Raw genomic sequence first — 14,027 nt, forward strand, 5'->3', positions numbered from 1 at the left:
AAGTGATGCTTCACATGATTGAATGAAAAAGAAATTCTACTCAGAATAAAATGAAAATAAAAAACTTTTTAAAAAATATTTAAAAAATATATAATTTTTAAAAATAAAGATTAAAAGCCTAACTACATTTTTTAAAAATTATTTTTATAATATTATAAATATACTAATTCAATCCAAAAAATTTAAACATATTAAATTATACAACAAATTCAATATATATCTTACAACTCTTTTCGTTTTTAATAATAGACATTTATGCTCTTACTCCTCTTTCAATCTTCACCTTCTCATATAATATTTACCAATAATATGATCTCTGATAGTTGCTTATTATAACATCGAACGCTCTGGCAGAGAATAGATTATGTAAATCCCTCCTTGAGCTGAGCAGACTGCAGTCCCCCACAACAAAGCTAACCAAGACAGAGTAAACAAGGCAGTGATAAACATGGTTGCCAAAAGATACACCTTATATTTCACCTTGAACATACATTTTGTCATGTAATTGAGTTCATCTCATCCAACTCGAAGCCCACAAACTTATCTGATATACACAATAGAAATGCTTTTTTTAACCCTGACTTTCCATACACCAAAACAATTTATAATCCTACTAAAAAGAATATGTGAAACTTGAGTAAACTATTATTCCAGTAAACTTCTCTGGATGCCATGTAACAAATCTCAACTACGAGCAGCAAACTTTTTCTAAGCCATGCATGATGTGAGAAATCTGCATATTCCTTGGAAAAATTGATGAATTTTGTTATGTTTCTACTCCAGAGCTGCATGATATGATTTGGTGTCTTACTGCTGACTTCGCTTGGAATGCCAAAGTTTCTTCTGACATATTAACAGCTTCTCCTTCTCTACATTGTTTTCAGTGTCATGTTTCTGGCAACCCCACCTCATCCCTTTAACAATGGCTGCTATGGAGTCCACATAATAGTTTGATTCACGAATTATCACATACCCATTTGGACGCAGCATGCGATCCATCTCAAAGAGCACATATTTTGTTTCACATCTGAAAGGAAGATGACAAATGTCAAGATACATGCTTATGCATGTGTAAAGTTGCATTTAGTCTTATATATATATATATATATATCCAACACTTTTTGGTCCTTGCCCGTAATAAATGATGAACATGTAGTTCTGTTTATGGAAACTTATGGAAATTCAAGAAGATAAATTAGCAATTAGCATAGAAATTTGTCGCAATGATGAATAGGTTTGCTTCTCTATGAGGCTGAATAGTTGACAGAATGTTAACATCTTGTGGTAGGCCAAATAACTCACAACCCCCACCAATGCACATCCACAGACTCTTCATTTAAGAATCATTTGGCATGGCTAAGTAAAAAAAAGAGAAATGACCAAAGATAAGGGAAAAATATTTGGTGGTCTTTTGAGGGGGAAAATGGAAGTCTAAGATCCCAACCCTGGGCCATTTTCTGGGTAGATCTGAAAAAGGAGATTCTCACATAGAAGAATAGGCATCAATATTCCCTAGGAATACAAGTGTGAAGACAACAACAGCCCTAGGTCAGGAACAAATGTATATTCACAAAAGAGACGAGACAGTAAGGGTTCTCCCTCTTGAAGTTAATTTCAGATTATCAACATTCTACAGTACCTCATTAGTGTCCTAACATCTTCATTCAGAATTGGTGCCATAAAACATGTCTCAAAGGAGAGATCTGGAAAGATACTGTCGCAGTCTAGTAATCATAGCTATGAACAAAGTTCTTCCACCATGAAGTACAATTTTCTCAAAACCATTAAAGTGTTTATTCTTCTAAAGTGTAAGACAAACTTCACATTGTTTGCTCGGTTTCTATTATGAACACAACTGTTACCTTGGGATGGTAGAAACTAGGAACTTCTTAGTCCGTCAAAAATTGTTGCTACAAGGAGAGACTTGCCTAGTCACTTCAGTAGTCTCTACAGTGTCAACTAAAAGAATCTCTTGATGCTTCTTTAGATTTCTTGCTCAATTATTTTCTCTACAACACCAAAGGAGCATTGCATATATGTTTAGCCAAAGTTTGTTATGTGGAAGCCATCAATAAACAGGTTAAATAAAAAAATGAAAAACTTCTCTAAATGATTGCAATGAAAACCATATGAAAATAATGATCAAACTTGCTTGTGTCTTTTCTCACTTTTACTGCCCTAAGATGCATAAATTTTTAATGGCTCTTCAGCAGATCTAGTCATGAAAATTTGACACAATGACATGTCCTCAATTCTCAGTTCTTAATGAAGTGTGGTTCTGTCATGACAATATCAGATCTTGACTTGGAGAAAAAGTTGTGGACTTGTGATATATTTCAGTTTTCAATTTACGTTGATCACTGCAATTGTATATGATCTTTTTCAATTTCTTGGGGCATATTTGAAGCATTGGTTGAAATATGAGAAGCCACTAGCTCACAGCTAAACAAGGGAAAACGTCAGGAACTAAGTACTTACCTGTGACTTTCAGCAGTGAATAAACCATCAAGATGCAGGAGGTCATAAGTCCGAGGATATGTAGAAAATGCTTCACACCTACATGCAAACATTCAGGGATCATAGTCAAACAATTTGGTTGAATTTCAAGAATTCTTCTTGCACATTAACTACAATGTATGGAACTTTACTATGTATTTTGCACTTTATAGTTTATAGAAATGCAAATGATCGGCAAAGTGCCAATAAAATATGCAAAAGTGCAATTAAACTTATGTCGGCAGCATTTACTAGTTCCGGACATAGATGATACAAGAATATTAGAAAGATAAGTTCTGAGCAAGATCCATAAGTAGATTCAACAACACTTCAGAAAGTAGGTTGACAAGTGAGAATACTGAAGTCTGCATTATTTTTTCCACTAACAAATCCAATAAAAAAAGGCTACTTATGTGGCTGACCTGGAAATCTTCTATTGTAAGGACAGTGAATCAAAGGATTATAATGATATGGAAAGAGAAAGCTAAGAGTACTTAAAATATGGAAGATATTCAAGAGCAAAAGTAGAACACAGATACAAATTTGTCATTCATGTTTCAGGACATCAGTTCATCAGAGCCTTCTCATTTTGCAAAAGTTCCACATATGGTACTCAGAAAGCAAAAACATGAAGACAATCCCAGATAGGTTATGTCTCTAATGATTTTAATTTAGAGATCTTTTAACTTGTTTCATGCTATGCATTAAGTTTTATGCACTCAAACATTATTATGTTACAATTTCTTTTTTCTGCATTCAACATAGTGATGTAACAATCTTTTTTCTGGTTCTATTGGAAAATTACACACTTTCTTGAGACTTGAACAAAGAAGAGAAGACACCAAAGAAAGCACTTGCAAAAGATAGTCTCTGACATGATATATAGTGAGGAAATTGGGAACTCAGCAGATTATTCAAAGTCAAAGATAGTATTTGGTAATGAAGACATCCGAGCTTTTTTTATTTGAGAACTCCATAAGCATTGTTTTGATTAATAACTTCTATGTGTATGCCATGTTGTGTCATCTTCTGCCTCCAGAAGGAAGAAAAGATTTACCTGCTTAGATCACATTTGATCATGTATGGATCTAGATTTACTCACAGTAATCTGTATCAGCAGGTAGTTTAAAGTATTAGAGTTTTTAGTTATCAACTTACCAGTCATGGTAGGTTCCAATTAGTCCCCTGTCATAGACCACACCGAGGGAATTTGGACCATATGAGGAGACAACATTCATTACCCATACAGGATAACTGATGAGTGCTGCAGCAAAACCTCCATATAGTGTATTCATATCCATAACATTCCGAATTTTATCACTTCCAAGGGCTGAAAGCAATGTCTTATAGTGTTTTACCCTCACTTTCCACTTGCTGTCATCATGCTTGAATCCACCAGAATTCCCACCAGGAACCATAGCAATGCGTTCTGGAGTTATATGCAATCTTTCAGGCCACCTTGGAGCAGATTCTAGTGCCAACTTCTTCAATTTTTGGCTTGGAGCATTCAAGCAAGTTCGAAGTGGTATATACCATGCTGAATCTGGATCCATGCTGTCATCACACTTTGGTGGAAAAGAAGCTAGAGTCAGTTGATCATAGCAACTATCTGAAGATTTCTGCCACACAGCAATGTCATCCTTCATAGTGTAGAGTTTGAAGCACATGCTGGTTAACAACTTCTTTAATTTTTCAAAGTCTGCTTGCTGCTCTTCCACTGTTGTGTTCCATCCACGCCATCTGTTTTCGTAGTTTACAGGTGGTCCAGAGAGCACCCAGAAGCCACCAGGTCGAAGTATTCGGTGTATTTCTAGTAGATAAAGTCCATCTGCAATATGATTGTTAACATTTAGGATCATTCATCTGAAATGTAATCAGACTAAAAGTAAACACTCCTTTATGAGTACCACATATCTAAATTGCCAGAGATGACAAGAACAGGGTATATATTTTGGTATAAAGAAATAATCAGCCATTCCATATCAGGAAAAAGGACATCTCAGAAGTAACAATTTATAAAAGGATACCTCGATGATCACCTAAAATGCTTAACAATGTTATAACACTTTAACTGCAATTTACTATTAATTAATGAAATATGAACAAATCTATAGACGTGTGAAGCATGAATTTTTTTTAATGAGAAAAATAGACATCAAACATAAAAGTTCTATGCAATTTACCAAAACATAAATAATGGAAAAACATGGCTAAAGAGTAGGGAATACTATGTACTGATAAACCCTCTTTCTTGGTTCTCAAGAAGGTTAAACTCTTAATGTATCTCCTAGTTTCTATGTAAAAACATAAAAAATAAGAGAATTTTCCTATGATATCTCATAACCTACAACCAAAAACAGAATACCACATATGGACCACAAATATATGCTTATTGCCGAGCCAGAAAATTACCAAATTCTGTCCATGGAATAAGACATCTGGAGCAGTGCGCCATATCAAATGAATTTGATGGGAATGGGAGGCGCTGAGTAGAGATGATGCCTAAAATTGCTGGAATGCCACGTTCCAGAGCAAACTGTACTTGAGCCTCATGATTATCTCTGGGTGCAAGAGAAACAGTTAAAATTCCACGGTCTAACAAATCACCTCCCCAGCTTGCAACCTATTGCAGAAAATATGCAACTTCATTTGGTCATGACCACTAAATGTATCACTTGTGTAATTTCACAGTATAAACTTAAAGAAGAAAATAGCAATATACAACAAGGTGTCACTGAAAGATTCTGTGATTAAACATCATGTCCTTGTTACTTGCCGTGAAACTTTCCTACATCAAACATTTGGCTTCCTGATTTTTCTTACCACACATGAGGTTCAGACCCACATCACAACAAAAATTATATTAAGTAATGTTGGATCTGGGAGAAAAGCAATGATGAGCACTACAATTCACCCATTTTCTCAAGTTTCTACCCTTAGGTTCAAATATACAAAATAATGCAGAGATAAAAATATATACCAGAATGAAGCTTCTCTACCCAATTAGAACAATAACCATGTACATACATGCCAGCATAATTGATGTCATAGCCCACTGACCAAATTTCAACTTGAAATTTTAAAGCCAGAATAAATCAAAGCAATCAATCAATCATTGATTAGAATCTCCTTTAAAGACATTTGTATGCCAGTTCTGGCCATTTTTGCACCCATAAACTATGCGGAAAGGCATTAGGAAATTTATCATTGTTAATTTCACTTGAATGTAAATGTTGAGCACTCACCCCACACCCAGTATCAATGGCAGTCCGGATGGTTCCATTCTTCATTCCAGGGATCAGATCCTGCATCACGTCAACATAAGCACCAACTCCACTGGGAAACATAGTACCTCCACCCGGAAAAATGAACTTTTCTCCTTCTTTTCTAAGCCAGTGCTGATTTGATTTCTCATTGTTTATCCAGTCATATGGAACATTTCTGAATTATTTGCAAAAAAAAAGGAAGAAAATAAAGCTTTCATTTTTACCAAGTATAAACATGAAAATGGTCAATTCTGCAGAAATACACGGATAAGCAAATGAGGACCCAGTAAAGAATGTGATTAGAAGGAAAGAGAAAGAATACCTATACCAACATTGATCTCTGCTCTTCGGCCATCTAATTGGCACCTTATATGCAGGAGGAGGAGGCACTAAGCATTCTTTTCTCTCAACCATTGGCGGGCAATGGCGCTCCATGAAACTAAGCCTGTAATTACCATACTTCCTCCATCTCTACATGAAAAGAAAGAAGTTGTGACTTCCATGAGAAGCCTTTGCAGACAGTTAGGCTTATCATGGTTGTGCTTTCAGCATGCTGGCAACAACCATACACATTTAATTTTCTTATTTCTTTGAAGTTGAATGTCTGAAAATTGAAATTTCAAAATGAAATATGAAGTACCATAGACAGACAATGCTACTCTGCATCCAGGATTAATAAAGAAGGAGAAACTTAAAGGATGTTATTGACAAAGTCCAAGGAAAATGGTTGAGGTAAAGAACCACTATTTAACCAGTGATTAAACATTAATATTAATAGAGTGGAACTGAGATAAATGAATCTAAAATAGACAACACTTATCTATTGATAAGTTGGCAGAATGAGTCAAACTTTATCATTCACATCCTTTTAGAAATTGACCCAAGTAAGCACAATTTTGCACCGTGTTATTTAAGTTCTGATGTCTCAGATAGTATTACATCTGGTGTGTGAACTGGTGTGAATCACTAGAAAGCAGAACTTGGATATACCTTGGGGTCTGTGCAAGGCGTGTAATCTTGATAATCACTACTGCACTCAGGGACTTCAACAGACTCGATCTGATGAGGGGCTTCCACAGCTTGCTTGCGCAATTGAATTGCAGGTGCAACATTTTGCTTTAAGAATCTATTATTTTCAGAGTAAAAGATGCCTCCAAGATAGAACGAAAATCCACATAGTACAATGAGCATTAGAGTCATTGGAATGATCCTAGAACTTTTATCAGAATATGCTGCAGATTTAGAATCTTTATTCTTCATTCTTTTTTTTCTTCCTGAAATGAAAGGATTGGAACAAAACAAGGCAACATAGTAAAACATGTAAGGATATCAGAACCAAAAACTATGATCATTCCAGTGAAATTGCACAACAACGTAAGTTTTGAAATGTATTATAATGAATATAACGTATTTCCCATGCATGAGATGAAAAACCTAACAATAAAAGTCATCACTTCACCAAATAAACATCAACCAAAAGAAGATTAGGACTTTCTATGCAAGAGTCATGTCAAAAAGACTTGTTAAATGTAAATCTTGTTAAGTAATCAAGCGTGTTCTGGTTGAAAAATGTAAATCTATTTGTCAAAGTCTTAAAACAACATACATAAAAGAGGTCCAGCATAGCTTTTGTTTATGGGCATGTTTAATCGCATATTTCTTGGCACAGTGAGTACAACGTCAAGGAAACAGTAGAATTACGCAAATTGATTGTTTTTCAGTTAAGCAAACCATTTAACACTGTTTTACTACTCTACTCGTTTCAGGGAGACCCAGAAATATCCCTCACTCATTATGCTGAAAGTACAACATCATATAGTGATCTACTCTTCCAGAGATGAAAAGGATCTTTGATCTTGTTAAATGTTTTGGGAAAGCAAATGTCAAATACATTTCAACAGATGCAATACTGCAAAACTCGTTAAACTGCAGAAATCATCAACTAAAACAGAGCCAGTCACCTCCTGGCATAGATCTAGTGCCAATTTGTGGAGCTCGTAGATAGATCCACGTGGCAATTCCTCTTTTTTTTTTAGGTAAAGGGGGGGAAAGTCCAAATTAATGAGCTATAGTTAATGAGTAGAGGTGACGTAAATTAAAGGTTAACAGCATTGCCATAACAGAAAACTGGAGTGACAGATAATAGCAATGTTTTCCACTTGAGAACCTCTCGACGGAAAGGGCCCTCAAACCCCATTCCATAAAACCAGCGACAGAATGACTTAAAACCGATTCGCACCCCACAATTAGAGACGGAGAGTGCCCGATTCGGTTACACGACAGAGAAGGCCAAAAGGATCGGCAAGCGGAGCTGCCGGATCGGTATAATGGAGTAGCGATCTAAGGTTTCGTGCCAGGGAGAAGCCAAGAAGTTCCTGACTGGGTAAATAATGTATACCGACAACGAGATGAAGATATCAGACCCCGGAAGGATTCAAGCAACAACATAAACTCGAAGTTAGCAGGAACCAAATCGCAAGCCATATCGGGAGTCAGATCTACCTACGCCATCAGTCGGAGAAACAAAGCGTACCTGGGTAGAGCCTCTCTCGCTCGATGCTGGTGGTGCCCCTTCGCTCTCTACCCGCTCTCCGTCTACGGATGATACGAAAGAGAGAGAAGGGAAGGGGAACTCCGTCCACCCGAAGAATAGTTGATGCACCACCGCCAAGCCCTCCGCTGGAGTCACTGCCATTTATAACCCGAAACAGTCGCCCGAGAGAGAAAGCAGTTCCATCTTTTCGATTTCTAATTTGGTTAACAGCTGGCTCTTGTCGGTGGGGGCCTCGCGCTCCACACTCACTTGCAGCAGGTGACCCGAAATGGACGTATTCAGAACACGGAGCTTACTTATACGGTCATACGAAACGGGTAAGAAACATTAGGCGAATGAGAGAGAGAGAGTATGGAAACGGGTGAGGAAGCTACGGGTTCTTCTCAGCAAAGTTTTAAGAGGTTAACGATACGAAAGGAATCGGTGACGGAACGAACTTTCCAGCGCTTCCTTGACTCGTACTCGCTTCATTAAGAGGGGTCGGATTCCGTGCCCGTCACGCATCGGTTCCCGTCTCTCTATCTGCACGTGCATGTCGGTTTTCCACTGCATGTTCATTTTCCACTCAACATACATATTCGTTTAGCAATACATGGATCCAATGGACATCTCAGTGTTTTGTGACAAGGATTACGATGAACAGAGATGAGCGTGTCGCAAGCAACGAGCTGAGGGAACAGTTAGTTAATCGGAGTGTTTCTCTTTTTCTTCCATCATGGTTGACGTTAACACGGACGAAGTGGGCCTCGCAACGCTTGCAAGCTACTCATCTCTCCGCTTGGCCACGCCGATGGAAAGAAGAAGCCGAAACAAGTTACCGGGAAAAGGATGAGGTCTTTGCGCTTAGCTTTGTGGCGAGGCTCGAGAAAGGTAATGAGAACAAGGCATGGCTGATGAGCAACGAAATAATAAAGAAGACAAAGCCGATAGCGGAGTGCAACGTGATGGTGTGTCGTCTAACCGTCTTGGGCTCATCATGGATGCCCCTCTCTGGTCCCCAAAGTTGTTAGATGATGGGAGAGCGACGGCTGCGAATGGAGACGTGCATGTGCTGCCATGTGACTACTGTTCTGTCCGTGCTCTTTTCGAGGGAACCAGTCATTTCCATGGCTTCCCTGTGGCACGGACTTCTGCGTGAATCGTGTCCATGGACTCGCCCGTGTTCTGATGTCCCAAGAGTTCACAACCCACGAATCAGGCTCGACCCGGCCCAATTATGGTGACCCATCCCAGCTAGACATTGTTCCACATATAGTTGTGGTTCGAACCATCAGTTCCACATAATGTCACTTTGAAAATTCAATACATGTAACGAGTATAATAATATAAAAATTAATAAAATTATATATTTTTGAAAAAATTTAAAACCCTCAATTTAAACTAGAATTGAAACTACTGACTCCGGTTCCAAAAATCAAGAATCGAAATCGAATCATCCAAGTTTGATTCTCATCTGTCTGCCCGGAACATGATAGATACCAACAGTATACTATGTGCATGTCATATTTACTTTTGATTTAGTCGATTGATCCAGTAATTGGATTTACTAAAGCAACAATGACCAGTCCTTGTTAGGAGTGTAGAGTGATTTGTTCTTCAGTAGCAGTTGTTGTGGTTGTTGTTTGTACATCGCTGTGGTCATCGTTTAAATTATAAATAGAACAGTAGAAAAGAATCACAGAACCAGACAAAGATTTAAGTGGTTCGGCAACATGATGATGATGTGCAGAGTGAGCAAGTTACTCCCACCATGCGCAAAAACTTACATCAGTCTCACAAATACAAGTGCCTTTCACAAGAGAGAAACAGCAGGTCCGGGAGTTCTGGAAGCAGTTTCATCCTCCAGCATATCTGCAAGTGCAATAAAAGCAAAGCAGGTGTTTAATTAACTCTAGTAAAATAAAATAAAAAAGGGATCGAGCCTCAAAGCAAATCGAGTAAAAATCTAAACTGTAAATTCGCCATGCAAATGAATTTTGACTATTAAAACTATAAAAATCTAAACACTACTTCTTTCCTACACGCAAAATGTTGATTTTAATAGGTAGAAATCCCCCCTTGAAGTGTCAGCAGATCAGCAAGTAGATGTTTCCACAAATTTTTGGCCATTAGACAAATATTTTAGAAACTTGGTGTTTAATATTATCAATTCCGGTTTCAAATCGGATGAAAAAAGGTAAAATTATATTAGATCTCATGAACATGAATCTTGGTGAGATTTACACCTTTCTTGTTGTCGTTGTATTTTAGTAACTTGATGATAACAAATAAATAAAAGACAGGTAGATCAATAATGAATTTGAATTTACGAGCAAATTACCTTTCTGTAGATGCTGGTCGTTTCTTCGATCTGGGCAATAGCAGAGGCTATATTGCTTGGTTCAACTTCCGCTTAGAACCCTTCGCGGACACCCTTCGTTCACCTGATGTGATTGTAACTGCTGAAAGGTCCTGTACTAGTGGACTTTGCCGCAGGCTTTGGTGGTACAGGAGTTCCAAACACGTTCCAAAATCGAAGTGTTTCATCTCCTGCCGCAGATGCAACAGTACCGCCATCTGGACTCTGCAAGTTTAGCGAGAAACCATCAGCAACCTAATAAAAAACCTGTTTCGTCCTATATCACCATTAGGAAAACCATCGATCTTTAACCTACCTGGGCCATGAACAAAACCCGAGAAGTATGGCCCGTGAGCTCGGCAATCTTAACCATGGAAGGGTACTTCCACAAGGTGAGTTGATTCTGAGTGAACCCGTGAGAGCTGAGCAACTCGCGCTCGTTCTTGTTCCACAGCAGGGCGCAAACTTGAGATCCTGTGTCCACCGAATTCAGACAGGCACCGGTGTGCGTGTTCCAGAACTTGATGCATCTGTCGCCTCCACCACCGCCGGAGGCAAGCAAATTGCTCTGGAATGGGCACCAAGCAAGAGCTTTTACTGCGGCCATGTGATCTTCGAACCTGTGGAGGCACTGGTTTTGACCTGGAGATGGGTTTGAAGAGGCCATAGATACGTCCCATATGTGCAGAAGGTTGTCGTTGCCACCGCTCGCCAGTTGCTGGCCTGATCCGGACCACTTCAGACCGCACACCTCCTGTTGGTGGCCTCGATACCTCTGAACAACATGAGATCTCATTCTCACGTCATTGTTAACGATCATGCCGTCCATTCCTCCTGTGGTCAGAATGTTGTTGTTCCACGCCAGAGAACCAACTCTCGATCCATGTACGCCTCTCAGAGTCCTCATCTGTAGCACGACGGGTCATAAAACACTACGTCAGAATCTGATTCGCTAACTACGATCAGAGGAGGAGAAGAGCACAAGGCACCGACCAAGCGATTGGAGCTTGAGTCCCATAGTTGGATGTCTGAGGAGTTCAAGCCAACCGCGATGTGTCGCCCATCGGGAGCCCAGCTGACACTGGTGACAGGGCCAGCATCGTCATCCACAGTCATAAGCTCGGAAGTAGACCCATCTGAAGCGTCCCACAAGTACACGGTGTTCCCGAGGGCGATCGACAACACATTGCTGCTTCCCCAGTCCATCAAATTCAAGTAGTAGTCATCCACGATATCGGGCGCATCTAAGGTCCTCTCCGCTGACTGCAAACATCGAAAAGAATTTACTTGGACGAGTAAGCGACGAAGCAGCAGAATTAACCAGCAACGAGGAGGCGTAGGCCGGGAAGAGGAGCAAGAACATACTTGGGGAATGTATCTCCGCTGCTTCGCAGGCTTAAGGTGATGAGATGAAATATCGACTTCCTGAAAGAAAGGCTGCGATGGTGGTGGAGGTTTGTTCTTGAAGGTAAGAATTCTGGTTCTGTTCTTTAGAAGGTTCTCAGCAAGAAGCTTCCTGTATGCCTCTTTGGAAGGCGAAGCTGCGACCGCGTTCTCCTTTTCTTTCCTTGGCTCCGTCAGCAGGTAGTACGCCACATCCATGTCCATAGCTGACCGGTCAGGGATGAATCTGTCTCCCTGTAATTTCCCAAAAAACAACAATTACAGAATCTCAATTAGGAGGATCCAGTAACTTCAAAAACTCAGACAATCCATTAAAGAAACAATATAGGATTGATGATGGGAACATCAGCAAGCCACAAGAACGAGAGATGATCCATAAGAACATCATTATTAGTTTCATTGCAGGGAAGAACAGGGCTCACAGTCTGGCAAGAAGATGGATTCCTGGAGGAGGTATGCATCGAAGGCAAGAACGGCCTCGAGGGGACATCCCGAAGAGCGGATCGACGAGATGCCGATCGGCCCTTCTCCGAAGATACGGAAGAAGAAAAGCTTCCTGCATCCATGGTATTAGAAGAAATCCAAGAAAACAGACGACACAAAAAAGGAATATAGAACAGAAAAAACCAATTGAACGAGACAAATTAGATATAGAAGGCAGCCCCTGCAACCAAAAACACGGTTCGAGAACAAAGCTAATAGGATCTATATATGCAACAAGATCAAAAATCAAATAAGTATGACGGCGAGGGCTGATTGATTGCGAGATCGCTTGCAGAGCGGAGGAAGACGAAGATGCCCTTCCTCTGGTTCTTTCTTGTTCCCAGAGAGAAGACGAGGAGGTGCAGACCGCGTCGATGTAAGTGAGTTTGTATGGTGGATCGATGTATAAATGCTTTGGCGTGTATAAAACAAACTCGAGGATGGGAGAGGCGCGGCGTTTATTGGTCAAATACCTAACGGCTAGGTTACCTTCTGTGCTTCCTGTGACAGCTGGAGAATATAGCCGTTGGTGTCGGATGCAGGGAAGCGATTCTGTTAATAAAAGCATATCAAGCGATTCTATTTCTATAATCATTCCTTAGAATAGTGAAAAAGCATATGAAGAGAAAACACATTCCAAGCTCCATTTCGAAATATATTAGAACGCATGTTACAATTCATCACCCCATTTATATTAATAAAAGCAGGCCAATGATTTAAGTGGTATGCTAGAAAAATCAAGATTCATCCCAAATATTGATACTTAAAACTATCATCGATCAAGATTCAAAGTCCCTCGGTAATAAATACTCAAGAGGAGACGAGTTAGATCCTTGCTTGGGTAAAAGAAAGTAGATCATAGGTTATCTGATTGTTGAGAAGAGGTGAAATGCGCTTAGTGTCAAGAAACTTTTTGACAACATGAATATCACGAACATCAAGACCCCGGAGTCCCTAATGGAAGTATTACAATCCCAATTAAGAATATTGAGCTTGTTATAAGAACTATCATTGTTTCAAAAAAAAAAAATTTTAAATTTTAATTTTTTTTTGGATGTTTTTATGCAAGAGGACACAATTTTGCGGCTAATAAGTCCTACCTATTTTATTAATAAAATAATATTTTATTAATAAAAGAATTTTGATCGCTAATCGGGATCTTAGATGGGCTGACATAGAGTCACAGACTTAGTTGGTTTTACCTAAGTCGTGCGGCACCCTTGCGTGTCCGTCCGTAAAGGTCAGTCTCCCCGAAGCCTTCCATGATCTCTTAAAACCTACAAAAGAGAAAACGGGTTCGAGAAAACGTCTCACTCGGGATCCACAAGCAAACATTTCCGAAAACACTTCATAGACAATGCAAAATATAAACAAACTTTACAAGTTCTGAACGGTTGCACAACAAAAGATCAAAATGGTCCACTACAAACCGAATATCTTTCACAAGTATCCACATGATACAACATTAATTTACAAGCCTAAGAAT

At 39.2% G+C, this 14,027-nt stretch overlaps 2 protein-coding genes across 2 annotated transcripts; both read right to left on the bottom strand.

Annotated features, from left to right (window-relative positions):
* Positions 1 to 452: 452 nt before the first annotated feature.
* On the bottom strand, positions 453 to 8,453 carry LOC135612691 (probable methyltransferase PMT21). Its single transcript, XM_065109275.1, has 8 exons — positions 8,296 to 8,453; positions 6,753 to 7,036; positions 6,085 to 6,233; positions 5,742 to 5,937; positions 4,909 to 5,119; positions 3,655 to 4,324; positions 2,479 to 2,556; positions 453 to 1,027 (listed from the first exon to the last, which is right to left on the bottom strand). Exons 2-8 carry the CDS (start codon positions 7,020 to 7,022, stop codon positions 808 to 810), a joined length of 1,794 nt encoding a protein of 597 aa, XP_064965347.1. The 5' UTR covers positions 7,023 to 7,036; positions 8,296 to 8,453; the 3' UTR covers positions 453 to 807.
* A 1,538-nt stretch (positions 8,454 to 9,991) lies between these two features.
* On the bottom strand, positions 9,992 to 12,942 carry LOC135612692 (cell division cycle 20.2, cofactor of APC complex-like). Its single transcript, XM_065109276.1, has 6 exons — positions 12,481 to 12,942; positions 12,020 to 12,292; positions 11,648 to 11,917; positions 10,971 to 11,561; positions 10,637 to 10,879; positions 9,992 to 10,167 (listed from the first exon to the last, which is right to left on the bottom strand). The coding sequence occupies exons 1-5, from the start codon at positions 12,622 to 12,624 to the stop codon at positions 10,736 to 10,738; spliced, it is 1,422 nt and encodes a 473-aa protein (XP_064965348.1). The 5' UTR covers positions 12,625 to 12,942; the 3' UTR covers positions 9,992 to 10,167; positions 10,637 to 10,735.
* Between the last annotated feature and the right edge of the window lie 1,085 nt (positions 12,943 to 14,027).

The sequence above is a fragment of the Musa acuminata genome, chromosome BXJ2-5 (assembly GCF_036884655.1).
Source record: "Musa acuminata AAA Group cultivar baxijiao chromosome BXJ2-5, Cavendish_Baxijiao_AAA, whole genome shotgun sequence".
Taxonomy (NCBI): domain Eukaryota; kingdom Viridiplantae; phylum Streptophyta; class Magnoliopsida; order Zingiberales; family Musaceae; genus Musa; species Musa acuminata.

Bases quoted from the DNA above. Each gene is read 5' to 3' on its own strand.
- LOC135612692 (XM_065109276.1), bottom strand. From the start codon at position 12,624: ATGGATGCAGGAAGCTTTTCTTCTTCCGTATCTTCGGAGAAGGGCCGA. The intron at 12,293-12,480 runs GTGAGCCCTGTT...GGGAAATTACAG, and splicing joins ATCCATCTTCTTGCCAGACT to GGAGACAGATTCATCCCTGA. The intron at 10,880-10,970 runs GTAGGTTAAAGA...CTAAACTTGCAG, and splicing joins GGGTTTTGTTCATGGCCCAG to AGTCCAGATGGCGGTACTGT.
- LOC135612691 (XM_065109275.1), bottom strand. From the start codon at position 7,022: ATGAAGAATAAAGATTCTAAATCTGCAGCATATTCTGATAAAAGTTCT. The intron at 6,234-6,752 runs GTATATCCAAGT...CTTTTCATGTAG, and splicing joins CGCCTTGCACAGACCCCAAG to AGATGGAGGAAGTATGGTAA. The intron at 2,557-3,654 runs GTAAGTTGATAA...GTTTGCATGTAG, and splicing joins ATTGGAACCTACCATGACTG to GTGTGAAGCATTTTCTACAT.